This window comes from Adiantum capillus-veneris, chromosome 2 (genome assembly GCF_014529385.1).
Source record: "Adiantum capillus-veneris isolate H3 chromosome 2, ASM1452938v2, whole genome shotgun sequence".
Taxonomy (NCBI): domain Eukaryota; kingdom Viridiplantae; phylum Streptophyta; class Polypodiopsida; order Polypodiales; family Pteridaceae; genus Adiantum; species Adiantum capillus-veneris.
In genome coordinates this window covers 68626059-68644238 of record NC_140932.1, presented here as the reverse complement: position 1 = coordinate 68644238, position 18180 = coordinate 68626059, and the positions used below count along the sequence as shown (strand labels likewise).

At 47.0% G+C, this 18180-nt stretch overlaps 1 protein-coding gene across 2 annotated transcripts in view; it reads left to right on the top strand.

Moving 5' to 3' along the window:
• The window catches only part of EMB1135 (RING/FYVE/PHD zinc finger superfamily protein), a 240192-nt gene that overhangs the window by 86428 nt on the left and 135584 nt on the right, over positions 1–18180 (top strand). Inside the window, exons 2-14 of one of the 2 annotated variants that reach the window (XM_086486114.1) lie at positions 1426–1491; positions 1580–1753; positions 1827–1957; positions 2037–2113; positions 3136–3317; positions 3463–3540; positions 3627–3759; positions 4750–4810; positions 4889–4970; positions 5077–5208; positions 5324–5467; positions 5544–5643; positions 5717–5839. In XM_086486114.1, coding sequence (XP_086342240.1) covers positions 1426–1491; positions 1580–1753; positions 1827–1957; positions 2037–2113; positions 3136–3317; positions 3463–3540; positions 3627–3759; positions 4750–4810; positions 4889–4970; positions 5077–5208; positions 5324–5467; positions 5544–5643; positions 5717–5839 — 1483 coding nt within the window. Of the gene's footprint in view, positions 1–1425; positions 1492–1579; positions 1754–1826; positions 1958–2036; positions 2114–3135; positions 3318–3462; positions 3541–3626; positions 3760–4749; positions 4811–4888; positions 4971–5076; positions 5209–5323; positions 5468–5543; positions 5644–5716; positions 5840–18180 lie in introns of those variants that run through there. The other variant, XM_086486118.1, reaches the window with a different exon arrangement.

Genomic DNA, 18180 nt, shown 5'->3' with positions numbered 1-18180 from the left:
AGAATGATTGGGTGCTACTCCGGTTTGAGAAAACCCGCCTATGAAAGAGGAAGGGTAAGGAGAGGCTTTTCCTGTCAAGTGCAGCGGAAGTGAAAGGGTGAAGATCTAGGTTTTACACTTCAGCAAATCTTTTACTTCTTTCCTTGTGTTAATCAGTGCCTTAGCATGAATGATGGTTCCTTTTACTTTCCTTGAAGAAAGGGAATGAGAGAGAGTGGTAGAGATGTGTAGAGAGAGAGAAAGAGAGAGTAGAGGAGAATGACACCCGATGGGGTCCCAACCACCCTCTCAAGAGCCCCACTGTGTTGCAAATGTGGTATTTACTTTAAATTGCTTAAATGGAATGTACACTCATGCAATACCTCAAGTGCAGACTCTACTGACTCAAATGATGATTGTCGCCGTGGTAACGCCTCAAGACGAGGCACCTCCGGGGCCGATTTGATGCACCTTGGGATCCTTCTTGATGTGGGTTGCTGATGGCCACCCAGGGGTAGATCAGAGCTGAGTTGCACTCCCGATGTGAGGAATGACGGGCTGAAAACTGGCTGCAAAAACGCCGATCTGAAGCGTAAAATGCAGCAGATCTCTCGCGTAAGGCAGGGCTGAAAACGCAGATCTTGATGATGCCGATGATGGACGTCAATGGGAGCACTCGATGATGGCAAGGTAATGGCCGAGGCGAGGTGTCACGTGCACATCTAACCCTATGTGCATGTGGACAAGCTATAACGCCTACTTCTAGGGGTTAGGTTAGCCTAGGAAGTGTTCTGGCACCCTCGTGAGCTTGTACGCAAGACCTGCATGTCCAAGCACTTTAGAGTAGCTACATACCCTCTCATTGCACAAGAGCACAACCAGTGTCCGCTTGGTGTAGGCATCGGGGAGTGTTCCCATTAGTACCAAGCCTAGGTAAATCTGCATACGATGCACCTCTTATTAATGAGTCACCAACCTATCAATAAGTGACATTTCAGCATATTTTCCCAAGGGCGTGGGGCTCGGTTTTAGCATTGCTCGACCTAGCATTAATCTCCTATATGTGTGACCCTAAGGGTACCTCTCAAGCAAGTAAGAACCTGAAGTCAGTACCCTCTAGTACCAGCAAGCAGATATTTCAAGTGATTGTGCATTATTTGTGTCTTGAATAAATTTGTGTGTGTATTTTCTGTGTCTTAGATGAATCTGTAAGTTATAAATGGCCATTTTTCTAGGGGCTTCTTGATAAAAAGAAATAAACAGTGTCAGAACAAGCTGTGCGGGCCAGGATGGAAATGCCAAGAGCAGGGTCCAAGAAGATGTTGAGGGAATTGAGGAGCGGGAAGACGAAAAAATGAATAAAGAGAAAACCCAATAATTTGAGTTACTGGTGAATTGTTCTGGCACTAAGGTTTACGCTCAACTGTATGTGATGACTGCTTTTAGGCTGCCTTGGAGGTTGAACGAGAAGAGGACGAGGGAGGCAGTGTAGGAGAAACTTTCACTGATTATGTGAGTAATTCTTTTTGGAAGTATTGCTCAAACACTGATTGCAGCTCATGAAAATCGGATTATGGATTTCTTGAACTTAAAACTGCAGCGCCCGTCAAAGCTTTCTATAGGACCTTCACATCCAGATCCTGTGGTTGAGACGTCATCCTTGTCTGCAGTGCAGCCCCCGGAGCCTACATATGAGTTAAAACTGTTGGCAGACATCGAAGAAGCAAAAGTTCTTTCATGCTTACAGCTCGAAACTATAATATATGCTTCTCAGGTTGGACAATTTTTTTGGACTCCTGTAGCTCAAGGAAAATTTGGTCTTAGTTGTCTAGGTTCTTTGTTTCCAGAGGCATATGCAGCATCTTCAAGATGGCTCACGAGCAGGCTTCTTTATTGGAGATGGAGCAGGTGTTGGTAAAGGACGCACAGTCGCTGGGCTTGTTTGGGAAAACTGGCAACATCAAAGATGCAAAGCCTTGTAAATGCACTTTCCCACCCACCTGCTCTGCTCATTTGTCGTATTACTCAGTTGATAAGGCCATTGTGTTAACTGGCAGGTGGCTTTCAGTTGGCTCTGATTTGAAATATGATGCCCGGAGAGACCTTGATGATGTTGGGGCATCTTTGGTTGAAGGTTTGTGGAAAGTTTTGTTTACTAAAAATTCTTTTTTTCGTAATTAAGAGGGAAGATTTTTAACTTTCATTGAGAGTGCAGTGTTCTCTCTCTAGCTAGATTGTGTAAAGTCTTACATGCAAGTCTTTTGAACTTTGTTCAGCACACATAGTAAGAAATGTTGGCCTTGTGGAAAGTAACATGCATATGACTTTGTCCTTGTTTTTGCTCAAACAAAGGCTTTACCCTTTGATAGTCTGACAGGCTACAAACTAATGGTAAATATATGGTTTTCATCAAAGTACACATGCTCTGTCATCTGATAGGGATGTTCTATTAAGTTGTGGATTGGCCCCGTGTTTATTGGATTGCTTATACATACTAGCCAAGGTACTTTTGGGTCAATGTGACATCTTCAAAAATGGAGTTTTGCTGCATCTCTAGCCTTTGGTCCTTGCTCCTAAGCTGTTGGCTATACTTGTTAATATTTCATCTTTGTCATTCTGTAATTGAAGTCTAGAGCTTTCTGCTTCTTTACAAAGACCTGCTTAGATCTTGTCAATAAGTTCAAGGAATTCTTGCAAATTTGTATTAGCACATGACCCGTCAAGTCTCAAAGGCTCAGCTTATCAAAACACGATCACTTTCTGCAAGGAGTAAAATGCAATTGTCCTTTTCATCATATGTCTTCAAGGACACTACACCGGCTAGTGATACGATTGTCACCTGCTGAAAAGTCTGACAAGCTTAGGTTTTGGTATCTTTCCTTTTTCCAAGTGTTATACATGTAACTTTGTGGTTGTGCCCTCAGAAGTATAGGTTCATGAAGTCATTGGGTGATGTCACATCAGAAAGTACAGGTGCTTGTATTTGTGATCCTTTCTTAGAAGGGAATACTCTAAAGATTACTGTCTGTTTGTGCCCTTTCTTTTTTTCTTTTGACTCAACTAATCAAAGCGAAACACTTTCCTTCATATGCATTAACCTAACATGAAAAAGAAAGTGGGTAGCTACATATTGAACCTATTTTACACTGTATGCAGTGCATGCACTTAACAAATTGCCATATGGAAAGCTCGACTCTAAGGCTGTGGGTGTAAAAGAGGGGGTTCTCTTCTTAACTTACAGCAGCCTCATTGCATCTTCAGAAAAGGGAAAATCAAGGCTTCAACAGCTTGTTCAGTGGTGTGGACCTGACTTTAATGGCCTTTTGATTTTTGATGAGGTTGGTGTACAATTTTTTTTGCACAAACGAGTTTGAAGTGAGTGCTGTGGTAATACCAGTTTACTTTTGCGCTCTTGGCTCAGCTAATTGCATTGTTGGACCCAAGTCGTTGACTTATGTCTGAAGCTTTGCTAATATGTATCAGTGTCATAAGGCCAAAAATCTAGTCCCTGAAGCTGGAGGCCAAGCTACTCGTACTGGTGAAGCTGTTTTAGAAATTCAGGTTAGGTTTGTTGTCTTTGAAATGTGTAAAAACCTAATTTCATCCAGTGAAAGAAGAAATCCAACTTTCAGAGTTCTTCTGTTTAGGCAAGATTGCCTGAAGCTCGTGTGGTCTACTGCTCAGCAACTGGAGCATCTGAGCCTCGTAATATGGGCTACATGGCTAGACTTGGACTTTGGGGAATCGGCACTGATTTTCCAAGCTTTCAAGTTTTTTTGGGTAAAGACTCTTTCATTGCATGGGTCTTTGCTTGATTCCCAAATATGGTACGTGTGTGTGCAGGTTTGCTTCACTCTGCATTATCAGGGGAAGAATGCCGAACACTATTCCCTGAATTCATAATCATATTTTTGCTGATAATTTCTTATGCATACATGCAGATTTCTGTGCTTGTGTACAGGCACTTTGTTTCCGACATAGATTCAATGCATTATCGCTGGCGTATGTTTTCTTTATGTCTGCAAATTCTGTTGCATAGTAATGCCAGGGGTTAGATTGTTGGTGTGTTCTGTGGAGGAGAATTGGTTTTGAATATTATTTTGAGATGAATAGTATTTTTAGTGGAGCTGGATTTCTTCCTTTTACACTCCCTTGTGTTATATCTATTTCACCTCTTATGTGCAATTTGTTGCACCATCTGCCTCCTTCACACAATCCCCTGTTGCCTGCAGCCTTGATCCCTACGCCCTACAACCCTCAGAAGGTTTTTCAGCTAGGCAGTGTGCCTTTTTCTTTGCTGCTATAATTCCTTTTAGATGTTTTCCGTCATTCTTACCTGTGCTTGAAGAACTATATGTAGGAAATAGAGAAGGCAGGAGATAGTGCACTTGTGGTGGTGGAAAGACAATTCACAGTGAAGCAAAGTCGTCACATTAAATAACTGAGACTTTGAAGGAAATAACTAACTAACTGAAGAAGGAGAGGAATTTGTAGTTATGGCTCTAAAAGGGCCATGACTATACAATTAATATAGTGCCGACTGTAGTCTCTTCAATCGCTTACTGCACAGTTTCATCTGTTAGCTAGAATCTTCTTATTTCTTGCCTTGATATATTTACCTTGCAGAGCTTTGACCTTGTTACAAACTGGGGTTTTTGAAGCATTTTCAGTTGCATAAATGGAACAGCTGTGCATTTTTATACCTTTTCACAGTCTTGATGGTCCTTTTGCAAAGGTTACCATAATGCTTTGCTCAACCTATTTGTGCAGGAGCTCTAGAGAAGCGTGGTGTCGGAGCTCTTGAGCTAGTGGCAATGGACATGAAGGCGAGGTAATTTTTTTGATCAAGTTCAGGAAATCGAGCCTTCATAGTGAAATCTGTGAACTATTATTTTTGGGTGTCATGCAGGGGTATGTATGTGTGTCGCACACTAAGTTTTAAGGGGGCAGAGTTTGAAGTAATCGAGGTGATACTGGAGGCTGACATGCAAGTAATATACACAGAGATCTCTTTCGTAAACATTTATTTGTAATTTTGTTGTCACGCTTAAATTTCTCTTTTATGTTTGGCAACCTGACAAGTAGTCTTGATTGTAGAACATGTACAACAAAGCCGCAAGATTGTGGGCAGAACTGCGAAAAGAGTTTATGCTTACTATATCAACATTGTATGACTGTGAAAAGCCCAGTTCAAGCCAATTGTGGCGTCTCTATTGGGCAAGTCATCAGGTTTGTGTCATTATTATCAAATACCTTTTCTTATGGTAGTCCGAAGAGCAAAAACTACTAGCACTAGTTTGATTTTTGACGTTGGGTTGGCAATTAAAACATGTATTCCCCCCAGCGGTTTTTCCGACATATGTGCATGTCAGCTAAGGTTCCTGCAGCAGTAAGATTGGCAAAACAAGCTTTGGAGGAGGGTAAGTGTGTTGTGATTGGTCTTCAGAGCACTGGAGAAGCAAGGACCGAAGAGGCCGTTTCAAAATATGTAAACATCTTGACTGCCATTCATTGCCGGTAAATTTTCATTGTATTGTCCTTCACAACTTCCAGAACTTATCCAGGGAAACGAGCTGGATGATTTTGTCTCGGGGCCGAGAGAGCTTTTACTGAAATTGGTGGAAGAGAATTACCCTCTTCCTCTGCCTGCAAGTACATTGTATGGTATGATATTTTGTCAGGTTTTGACCATTTTTCATTGTGTTTCAGTAAGAAAGAAATTCTTATGCATGTGCAGAGGAGCTAGGAAAGGAAGGAACCAAAAGAAGACATTTTCGAAATAACAATATACCAGGAAGGCGAAGATCGAGGAAAGTGAAAAAACCAGATGATGAGGTTGACAGTGAAGAAGATTTTGAAAGTAAGGGCCTTGATCTTTTTTTGGATTTTGCTACAGCTGGAGTTGGACTATCAGATTCCATTTAAGGGGCTTCAGCAACATGCAGATGGCGGTGTGGGTTCTTTTTGTATGTAATAACTTCCAAATTTTCTATAGTGGAGTTTTTTTGATGTTCGTAGTTTGGTTTTTCCTTTACCTTTACCTGAATTGCTGCTCTCTCCTTGAGCTTCCCCTAGAGCTAGAGGAGCTCCATGAGGCCCTCAGAGCACTCCCCCGAGGTAGCTGTCCAAGGGAGGATGGGTTGACTCCCAGCTTTTTATTGGAGTACTGGGATTTGCTTGGTTCAGATCTTTGCAGCGTATTCTAGTACGTTTTGCACACGGGCGAGATGCCTGATAGCATGAGTGAGGGCTTGATCTACCTGATTCCCAAGGAGGGAGGCTCCTTGGATGAGATTCGACAGTGGCGACACATTACCATCCTCAACTCATCCTACAAAATTCTAGGCAAAGGCTCTGAGCTTGAGGATCCAGCCACTCCTAGAGAGCATTATACATGGGGCGTAGTATCCTTGACAACATCTTCACTTTTTGGGAGGCGTCTGCCCTCGCACGTCTCCGAGGAGAGGATGTTGGGATACTCCTTCTCGATTTTGAGAAGGCCTACAACAGAGTTTTTTCCCAAGAAAGAGAAAGATCCTTCTATCAGTTAATAAAACTGCCATAGGGCTACAACTACCTCTGCTAGAGAGGGCTCCCAATGAAAAAACAGCATATGTACAATGAAGGCTAAATCAAGAGATGGGAGGAGGGAAAAGCCACATAGGTGGGCGGTAGTGCCATCTGGGCTCGCCCCGTACCAGGGTGAAGAAAGGCCCTAGGCGCTAGAGTCGAAGGAACTCCTCTCTGCGCTCCCACATGCGGTCGTAGCTGCCTTGAAGTCTTGAACGGTCCCCTCAGAGTATGGGTCAACTCCAGCCAAAAACCTCGAACAATCTTCGCTGGTGGCACAAGGCGAGCCTCAAAGATGCAGAAGCAGCGGGCCCACCAAATGAACCAGAGTGTCAGGCCATAGAGGAGCTCCCAACACACCTCTCTCTCACTGCACCACTCCCGTGGGGTAAGCTCCGTAGCAGGTTGGAGTGTAGGTCGACTCCCCTGTATCACTATCATCCTGTTGGTGGAGGATAGCTCAAACTGTAGTGCAGGTGACGTGAGAGTGGACCAAGCAGGTGCCCCCCAAGTGTACTGTCGTGCTGTGGAAAGAGCTGGCATCAGTCGAAGGACCTAAAGCTAGCCATAGGCCTATGACAGAGTTGAGTGGCATTTCCTGGAGGGCACTCTACGTAGGATGGGTTTCTCAGATGCTTGGATCAGAGGTGTGTCAGCTCTCTATAGGCTTGCGCACAGTTAGGTGCTCTTGGCAGGGGGAAGAGGGGAACGCTTCTTGCTCACGCGTTCGGTCAGAGAGGGTTGCCCTCTTGCCCCCTTTCTATTTCTGTCCTATGATGAGGCTTTGAGCAGATTTCTGACTTCCCAGCAGGTTGGTTTGCATGGTCTTGAGCTTCCTATTAAGGCAGATGAGCTTCTTGACGCTGAGTTTGTCGACGACTGAGCCTTGTACTTGGAGGGCGCCATTGGAGGCTTTGGGCTTGGGAGAGCTACCCTCTGGCACGAGTGCAGTGGGACCCTGGACTCTGGAGAATGGTTCTGGAGAGACCCTTTCTTGTCAGCCGACCATCCTGGGTTCCCTTTCTTTCAGTACACTGTTGGACTTGGGTGACACATACTGGCAGCACAGAGAGAGGCTCATCTTGTTGCAGCACTTCATTGGCTGGAGGAGGGTCTCATAGTTGAGTTCTTGTCAGGCTTTTGGGAGCGGTTGTGGGACTCTATATAGTCGAGGCGAGTCAATTTGTTCCAGTGGCTAGTTGCACACAGAGCTACAACAATGGGGAGCTGGTTGGTACATAGTGGCTTTTCGGCAGCGTGTGCAGCTTGTGACCATCCTTTGGAGAGTCAGCGTCACTGTTTGTGGGATTGCCCCATGGCACATTAGGTTTGGCTGCGGGTTCTTCGACTGATGCTAGCTCTTTCCAGTGTCCACAGCGCGGCAGTACACTTGGGGTGCTACTGCCTGGTCCACCCTCACGGTCTTGCGCTCCAGTTTGAGCTATCCTCCACCAGCAAGATGATAGTGATCCAAGGGGGTTGGCCTACACTTCAGCCTGCCACAGAGCTTACCCCCTAGGAGTGGTGCAGCGAGAGAGAGGTGTGTTGGGAGCTTATCTGTGGCCTGGCACTCTGGTTCATTTGGCGGGCCCGTTGCTTCCGCATCTTCGAGGCTCGCCTTGTCCCACTGGCGGAGACTGTTCGTGACTTTTGGCTAAAGTTGATTCATACTCCTAGGGGTCAGTTTGAGAGACCTCAAGGCAGCTCCAACATGCGGGAGCGCAAAGAGGCTTTCCTTCGACTCTGGCGCCCGAGGTCTTTCTTCACCATGGTCCAGGGTGCGCCCATATGGCACTGTGTGGCTCTTTCCTCCTCCCATTTTGTGATTTAGCCTCATTGTACATATTTTGTTTACTTAGTGGGAGAGTCTCCCCATGCTTTTGATGTAGCCATCTCTAGTAGAGGTGGTTTGTAGCCCTAAGGGCAGGTTTATTAACTAATGGCAGGATCCTTTTCTCTGAATTTTTTTTTTGCTGCTCTCTCATACTCCAATGCGGGGGTTCAAGTGCTGCTGTAAGCTACCCCCCAGGCCTGCGATAATGTAGAGCCTTGAAGAAGTGGGACCCCTTAGCTACATTGTTGGGCACGTCCTTATGCAATACTGCTGGGCCTCCTTGGCAACACTACTGCTGGGCCAAGTTGCTGATCGGCTGGGCCCTGTAAAGCCATACCCCAAGAGCTAATCAGAAGAGAGGCTTCAATAGTCGGATTTTTTTTTTTTGTTTTAGGCATCATACTTCCATAAGTCACTCTTTGATAGATTTAGGGTCAGGATTTGTAAAACAGCTAGGAAATGTGGGTTCCATTGAAAGGTTTGGCCACCTACTGCTCTTCAATCTGTGGTCCTAACCACCTAGGTGTAAGGTGTCTTTTCATATTATTCTCTAGCAAATAGCTCCTCTCTCTAGGGTGCTCTCTAACCTGTGCATGGGTGTGGGTGCGTGTGGATTTACTTTGGCTGCTTCTTGGAATGAGATTGCGAGTTTCTATGGTTTCTTCATTGTTGGGACTTCCCACCCCAATGTTATTGAGAATTACTTTATCTTTGGTTGTGTTTGACCTTAATAACTAGTAAGGAGAGTGTAGAAATGGCTTTGGTAATGTGATCACATGGCATGCCTAAATTTATATAAGCCTTTGCGTAGGAACCATAGCCTCATGATCAGTTTCCAATGAGCATAGTTGTCTTTGGTTAGCTTGTCGTGCGCTTTTGAGCATGAAGGTGCCATTACAACGTGCGCACTCTGGCAAATTCCACTGCTTTGGACCACCCCCGAGAGAGAGAAAATGAAGTGTTATATTAAACGTCTTCGAACGGCCAAAATGACCTATGAGACCAAACTGATACAATCTTGGTGGATCTAATACAATGTCTGGGTACAAAATAAAATGAAATAGAGTGATAAACTAAAATCATCATCATCATCATCCTCATCAATGCCAGATTGTAGAAGAGTCAGACAGAGCTCGCTTCTGCTCCCGCACGCTCCCCCCTCCATGCACCTGCCTCTCCCCCTTGTTATCGTTCTCCTGTCGCCTTTTTTCAGAGGTGGGCAAGATCCTCGACGTTAAGTTTCTGGGGCGTGGCTAGTACCAGATGGAGTTTGAGACCCTCGAGATGGCGTCGAAGGTCATTGCGATGAGCCCCCTGGCCATCCGAGCAGTTTGAGCTCATTTTCGACAATGGTGCCATGGTTTCGACCCAACTACCGACGTTCTTGTCGAGGAGGTAGACCTTTCCATCTCAGTTTGCTTCCCCGGCCTAAGAAGGGAGTACCTTCCGCTCCTATCCAGGATAGGCTCAGAGATTGGGACTGTTCTGGAGACACCTCACACGGCAGCCTCTGTAGCTGCCAAGGCAGCTGACATTCCCATAGTACGTGTTCTAGTTCGGGACACCTACACGCCCCCAAAGGTCATTCTACTACCTCTGGTGAGTGGTGGTTGGCTCCACCACACCGTGGAGTATTCGGACCTCCCAAATCAGTGTTTCATTTGTTGTCAGATGGGCCATCTTGCGAAGGCCTGTCCTTGGAGGAGGCCTTCACCTGAGGCTCAGCCCCAGCCTCCTAGGGTTGGCCAGCAGCAGTCGACGGAGTCACAGGGTACTCAGGCAGACTCACTCTCAGAGCCTGGGGCTCAGGCAAAGGAGGGTTGGCAGCAGGTTTGTGGTCGACGTCGACAGGGGCCACCATGTCAGCCTGGCCCTCCAGATGGTCGCCAAACTCCAGGCCAGCAACAGTGGGTTCCCACGGGGAACCGTTTCGACCCTCTTTAGCAGGACGAGGTCCCAATTCCACCCTCCACCTCAGCCTCACCTTCGACAACCCCTCCTCCTCCCGAGTTCCTTTCCGCCTCTCCTTCCCCGCCTCCTCCTCCCTCCTCCCCCTCCTCGCCTCACCCCTCCTCTTCTTCTGCCGCACCCTACACCCCGTCCCCCCACTACTCCATCTCCCACTAGCCCCCCTGCTTCCACATCTCCCCCCGTTCCTACCCCGTAGCCGACCCATGGGGCAGGACCTTCCTCGACTGCTAGGAGATCTCTTGGCAGCGCTTTTGCCACGAGTCCCTTAGCGAGGGAGGGACAACGCTTCTTGCGTACCCCCCTGCTAGTGCAGACCTCTCCGTTTGCAGCAGTTCCTCGTGGATTGACGAGTTTCGACATTCATCGCAGATGGGATTTCTTTGCCTATGACTTCACGCGGTTTCTCGGCGACCCTTCACCAGACTTTGAGGCAGCTTGTTTCACAGTTAATGTACTGTTCCTTGCAGCTAGAGGGATAGAGGCCTTGGACTCGGCGGTTGGCTTCTCTTTTCCCTTATGTGGTAGGGACCAGTCTGAGTGCTGGAGTGGCTGCAGGCAGAGGCCCTCGAGTTCTCTCACCACATAGGAGACCTGGGGGTTACAGACCTGGTACAGACTTTGTGGCCGCCGGCCAAGTTCTCAGTGACACCTCCAGACTCGGCAGGATGTATACACATTGTGGTACACTTCTTTGCTGACACGTAGAGCTCATTATGCTATGTATACATACATGAGGACTCTTAGGCAAAGGAGGTTGCCCTGCGCACGGCACGCTCTTCTTGGGCCTGGGATAGACAGTCTTTACAGTCACGCCTATCTCAGGGATGCTCAAATGCGGATTACTCCCCATCCAAGCCAGCCTCGAAGATAGCGTGGTTAGCTCTTGCTGCTGCAGCATCAGTTCTCTCTCGTTCCCCGTGACGATTGTCTCATGGAATCTGTAGGGATTAGGTGGACCCCAGTTTCAGCGCCAACGGGATCGATTTCGTCAGGAGCTTCAGCACTGCCTTGTGGGCGGAGAGATTGACCTCTTATGCTGCTGGAGCATCATCTTTGTGAGAGCCGCGTTAGACGATGTGGTCATCTTTTGTGCGGGCAGTTTGAGACATTTGGTCATCTGCATTTGGACCTGGTGGTATCCAGGGAGGGTATGTATGACTATTGCGGACTCTTGGCGGTAGGCCATTGTGGGTAGAGGTATTATTGTGCCTGGCAGGGCTTACTATGCAAGTTCAGGGCTGCCTCTTGGGCTTCTTGAACATCTATGCGCCCAATGTGGCAAGTGCACGTGCAGAGTTTTGGTCTCACATTGTAGAGTCTCTGCCATAGGCAGAGCAATGGTGCATTGGGGGTGACTTCAGCATACTGGAGGATCCCTTTGACAGGATTGGAGGTAGCCATGCTACTGTGCACGGAGCTAAGTTGGCAGCCTAGGAGAGGCTATGTATGACTTTGAGGGTTTCAAATGTTTGGCAGCACTCTGGCTTTGTGAGGCCCCCAGACAGCTTGGCCTTCTCTCGCTTGGACCGTAGAGTGCGAGGAGTGAATCTACCTCAGATAGATCGCTTCTACGCTAGTGACCTCATTTGTGACTTTGGTGGGTCAGTTTGCATCTTGGCTGGGACATCCTTTTCGGACGCACCAATGATCCTCACGGTGACAGATAGACAGAGGAGAGGGAGCACAATGCTACGCATCTTTGAGAGGATCTTGTTGGACTCCAAGCTTAGAGAGCGAGTGGTAGCTCTTTGGAAAGAGGGCTTGGACTCGCAGGACTGTCCTGTTGATAGAGCGGCCTATGGACTTGCTCAGCTTAGTCGTCTCTTTCTTCAGGAGTCTACGGCCCGCCTGGCTGCAGCGAGGGAGGAGGAGCAATGTCTCCGAGGGGGCATTGCTTCCTTGCAGAGGATGCAAGAGCAGCATCCAGACAGTCCTTGGTTGGAGGAGCAGTTGCTGCAGGCTCGCCAAGAGCTTGCCAGCATAGAGGAGAGGCGTCATGAGTTTGCTTTTTATCGACAGGCATCTCAGTGGACTCAGGTGGGTGACAAGGTGACTGGGGCTTTCGTTGAGGTAGTGGGACCTCGTCTTGCCCACACCAGTGTCAGCCAATTGAGGAGACCTGACGGGTCAGTTACTTCAGAGCCAGAGGATATGCGTGCAGTTGCCACGAACTTCTATCGTGACTTGCTGTTAGCAGAGTCTTAGTCAGAGCGTCAGGATGCATGTAGGGAGCAGGTTTGGGCACATATGCCTTGTCTTGTGATTGAGGAGATGCGCCAGAGGCTTGAGCTGCCTCTCCAGCCAGAGGAGCTCCATGCGGCCCTCAGAGCACTTCCTCGAGGTAGTTGTCCCGGTGAGGATGGTTTGACTCCCAATTTTTCCCGGAGTACTGGGACTTGCTGGGCTCAGACCTTTGTAGCGCTTTTCAATACATCTTGCCCACAGGAGATATGCCTGACAGCATGACTGAGGGCTTGATCTACCTCATTCCCAAGGAGGGTGAGTCCTTGGATGAGATTCGGCAATGGCGGCCCATCACCATCCTCAACTCAGCCTACAAAAATCGAGCCAAGGCTCTGACTTTGAGGATTCAACCACTTCTAGAGAGCATTATACATGGGACCCAAAGAGGTTTTGTCAAGGAGCACAGTATCCTTGACAACATCTTCACTTTTTGGGAGGCGTCTGCTCTCGCGCGCCTCCGAGGTGAGGATCTAGTGATACTTCTTCTGGATTTTGAGAAGGCCTACGATAAAGTTGATTGGGACTTCTTGGAGGGTACTGTACGTAGGATGGGCTTCTCAAATGCTTGAATCAGAGGTGTGTTAGCTCTCTACAGACGTGCACACAGTTAGCTGCCTTTTGGCAGGAAGTAGGGGAGACCGTTTCATGCTCACACGCTCGGTCAGATAGCGCTTTCCTCTATTCCCCTTCCTCTTTCTGTTCTATGCTGAGGCGATGAGCAGATTCTTGGTTTCACAGTAGGTTGGTTTACGTGGCTTAGCGCTTCTTATTCGGAGCGATGAGCTAATGGATGCTGAGTTTGCAGACGACTCAGCTTTCAGGAGGCCAACTTGCACAAGTGTGAGTAGGCTCTTGAGACCTTTTGTTGTGCATCAAGCGCACTGATTAACTGGAGGAAGACATTGGATTTTTGGGTTGGCAGTGCTTCTACGCGTGATTGGCTGCCATGTGAGGGTTTTAGATAGATTCCTCCAGGGACTGCAGTTCGCTACTTGGGTTGTCAGGTTGGCATGGACTTGTCTCCTGATCAGTCGATTGCTCCCATCCTCCTGTCCATCAGAAGGAAGTTGCTACATTGGAGTTCAACACGACTCTCTTTGGCAGGTAGAGTTGTAGTGGCCAACCAGGTGTTGTTGGCTACTGTGTGGTACATTACATCTTGTTGGATCTTCTCGAGCTCTTGCATCAGCTAGGTAGAGAGGCTGATCATGAATTTTCTTTGGTCAGGGCGTGACACTCAGATAGCTTGGGCCAAAGTAGCATGGCAGGTCATCACTCTACCTTGTTCTGAGGGGGGTTGGGGATCATAGACCTAGCACAGCAAAGCATGTTGATATTAAGGTTGCAGAAACACGCACACAGCTTGGAGAAGACGAAGGAAGCTCAAGGCACACAATGGAGAGTGTGTTACTTAGTGTGCAATGGAAAGATAGATAGCCCTAGAGCGATGGGCGTATGTCCAATGCTCGGGGAAAAAACCTCCTAAAGAGGAAAAAAATGCCCCAGCGGTCCTAGTGTGTTCACACACATCACTACCACATGTCTATGGTAACAAATCCCCCCTGGAGTGATGCGGTGAACAAGAGCTCGCACATGAGTAGAGGGAAGTGCCATGCCCTGAGGACATCATCAGTCCACAAAGGGGAGTAAGCCCAAAGCTTTGCGGAAAGCTTCAAGCTTCTCACGAGACAAGGCCTTTGTGAAAAGATCTGCAAGGTTGTCCTGTGTTGGCACATAAGCCAAGCCGATCTCTCCTGCTAAGAGCCTCTCTGTGACATAGCGGTAATGCACCTCAATGTGCTTTGTGCGAGCATGAAAAAATGGGTTCCTCGCAATTGCCAATGTGCTCTGACAATCAGTGTAGATAGTGTTGGCAGTGTCCTGTCCAACATCCAAATCAGCCATAAGGTGTCTGAGCCATACACACTCAACCGTAGCTGTGAAGACTGCCTTGTACTCAGCCTCACAACTCGAAGTGGCCACAATAGGTTGCTTCTTGCTCAATCATGATATACATGAACTGCCAAGCATGAAACAAAAACCACTTGTGGACACTCGTGTGTCAATACAACCAGCCTAATCTGAGTGCGAAAAAACATGTAAGTCTGGCGGCAATGATCCCCCCTTGGGATAAAACAAGCCAAGATGTAAAGTGCCACTAAGGTAGCGGAAAATCCTCTTGACAGCCTGCCAATGCTAGACCCTGGGCTATGCATAAATCTGCTGACCCGTGAGACCGCAAACTGAATATCCGGCCTCGTGTTGCATACATAAATGAGGCAGCCAACAGTAGTTTGATAAAGAGTGACATCAGCAGGATCGCCAACATCATGTAGACTCAACTTCAAACGTGTTTCCATGGGAGTGGCAATAGGTTTGCCATCCTCAAGTCCAAACTTACGTAGCAATGTCTCTCTGTAACTTTTTTGACACAAGGCAATACCACCATCACACTGCTTAAATTGTATACCCAAGTAATGATGCAACAACCCCAAATCTTTCATCTTGAAAGTAGCATTCAAATCAGCCTTAAATTCAGCAATATGTCTCTCATTTGGTCCAGTGATCAGCAAATCATCGACATAAAGAACCACAATGAGAAGTACATCACCCTCACGCTTTACATACAATGTGCTTTCTGTTGGACTGTTACGAAAGCCTCGTTTGACCAAATGAGTGTCAGCTTTCTCATACCAAGCACGAGGAGATTGCTTCAACCCATACAAAGCCTTCTTACATCTGCACACTTTGTCCTCTTGTCCTTTTATGACAAAACCGCGAGGCTACGTTACATAAACCTCCTCAAATATGTCACTATTCAACAAAGCAGTAACAATGTCTGATTGATGTACATCCCAACCAAGATGAGCTGCCAATGCACATAGAAAATGCACAGTAGTCATACGACAAGTGGGAGCAAAAGTCTCTTCATAATCTATGCCTTTTTGCTGTGCATAACCCTTTGCAACAAGTCGAGCCTTATGGCGATCGATCTCACCATCCGGCTTACGTTTCAACTTGTAAACCCACTTCGTACCAATGGCCTTTTTGCCAGGAGGCAAATTACATAAAGTCTATGTGTCATTTTCTATAAGTGCATCATATTCTGATTGCATGGCAACCATCCAATTTCCTGAATTCTGTGCTTGATCAAAAGACAGAGGCTCCTCAACATCATGTAAGCTAGACACAGCCAAAGCATAACAATCTGATGCATAAGATGCATGGCGAGAGCCTGAACGAGTACGACTTGACGAAGGTGCATCCAATTTACTTTCACGCAAAGTGTGCACCAGCCATTTTGGCATACCTCTAGCCTGCTCATTTTCAGCCCTTTCCTCATCAAGTACATCATGTACATCTGCATCAGTAATAGGCTCATCCGTAACATTTTCAGAAACCCCCATAGGCTGTACATTTGCCTCATTGGAACTTACATTCGTATTTCCACCACTCAAAAGAGGCAACAAAGTGTCATAAATGTCTTGTGAGCTTACATTACTATGTCTAGTACATGACAGCAAGGGTTGAATAGAATCTTCCACAAACACTACATCCCGTGAAACCAGAATACGTTTTGTTGGTGGATGATACAACCTGTAACCTTTGCTTTCAGCACTATAACCAACAAAAATACATCTGACAGCCTTATCATCCAATTTTCTATGTTGTGTTTGTGGCACCAAAGCATATGCCAAAGAACCAAAAACACGCATGTGCCCAATAGAGGGCTTTCTATCATGCCATGCTTCATATGGAGTAATAGACTGCAAAGCTTTCGTAGGATATGTGTTTAGTACATAAGTGGCACACATGATGGCTTCAAGCGAAAAAGAATGCGGCAAAGCTTGACTTGTGAACATACATCGTGCCATTTCCGTAAGTGACCCGTTTTTCCTCTCAGCAACACCATTTTACTAAGGTGTATAAGGCACTGTACATTGGTGTTTTATCCCACGACTAGCCAGAAATGCATTGAATTCATGAGACATATACTCCCCCCCTCGATCGGAACGGAGGGTGCCCATAGTACATTTTGAGACATTTTCAACCATAGCCAGAAATTGTTTGAAGCACATAAAAACTTCGGACTTCGCTTTAACCTATGCATGCTTGGAGTAATCATCAATGAAAGTCACGAAGTAAAGGTAATTGCCCAAGGACGGAGTTTGCATGGGCCCACAAACATCACTATGCACAAGTTGCAACCTGCATGTGGCCCGAACTGAACCATCCTTTGGAAACTTAGAACGTTGCATCTTACCCAAAATATAGCCTTCACAAACATGTTTGACAGGTGCTTCAAGAGGCGGCAAAGAAACAACCATATCAGATTTCTGCAAACATAGCAAACTGGCTAAATTCAGATGACCAAAACGTGCATGCCAAAGTTTTGCATCTGAAATAGCCCTTGAATCTACAACAGCATTTGCAAAATTTTGTCTACACTTGTCATACAATGTGAGCTTATACAGCCCACGACACAATATTTCAGAGGCCCTTTGACAGAAGAACGTGTTGCATCATATAAGCCCACATAGGGTAATTGTCCCCATCCAACCTGTCCTCAGCAGCAAACATCTTGAAGACATCTGCGTTGTTGTCAGTCATGGTCAATGTTGCACCGGATGTGAAAATTGCCCGAAAATAAGAGAAACGGAGCAGGAACAACACGTGCTATATAGCACAAACCGTAGAAGACTGCAAGGCACCTGTTATGCAGAAATCGACACTGACAGAAAGTCTGCACAAAATGATGAAATTGCCTGTGCAGACCTCCCTGTAGTGGAAACGGAGGCCGAAATGAGCCTGAAATATTTGTCGACCTGCGAATGCTCGCCAAACCTCACTGTAATCGGAGAAAGTGAGCAGGCGTGTGCTGGAGCAGCTGGCGACTAAGCCCTGGAGGACGTAACCCGCTCTGATACCAATTGTTGGAATTAGGGTTGCAGAGAAACGCACACAGCTTGGAGAAGACGAAGGAAGCTCAAGGCACACAATGGAGAGTGTGTTACTTAGTGTGCAATGGAAAGATAGATAGCCCTAGAGTGATGGACGAATGTACAATGCTCGGGGAAAAAAACCTCCTAAAGAGGGAAAAAATGCCCCGGCGATCCTAGTATGTTCACACATCACCACCACATGTATATGGTAACAGAGCAGAGCCCTTCTTGGGAAGTTTGTGGTCAGAGGACTGCTTCCAAGGGAGGAGCCCTGGAAGGAGTTTTTGCTTTAGTGGCTTAGAGCTCGAGTGTCTCAGGCCAGGAGGCCCTTGGAGACCTTCCATCAAATGGATCTTTATAGAGATGCGCAAAGTTGGTATGAGCAGGAGACTGGAGGATTGTTTCGTTGTGAGCCTGCTTCGCTCTTGGGAGCAGCTGCGGCGAGGCCTGGAGCAGCACCAACCCACCTGCATGAGGAGCGCTTGAGACAGGCCCTTGTTTGGAACCCCATGGTTAGCACGCAGAGAGGCCACTTGGTTGGTAGTAGGCCTCATGTTTCTTGGGGTCCCATGGCAGAGGGTCCAGCACGCACTCTAGGTGACTGGCTTCAGCTTTGAGGTTTGCCAGAGGAGTTACAGA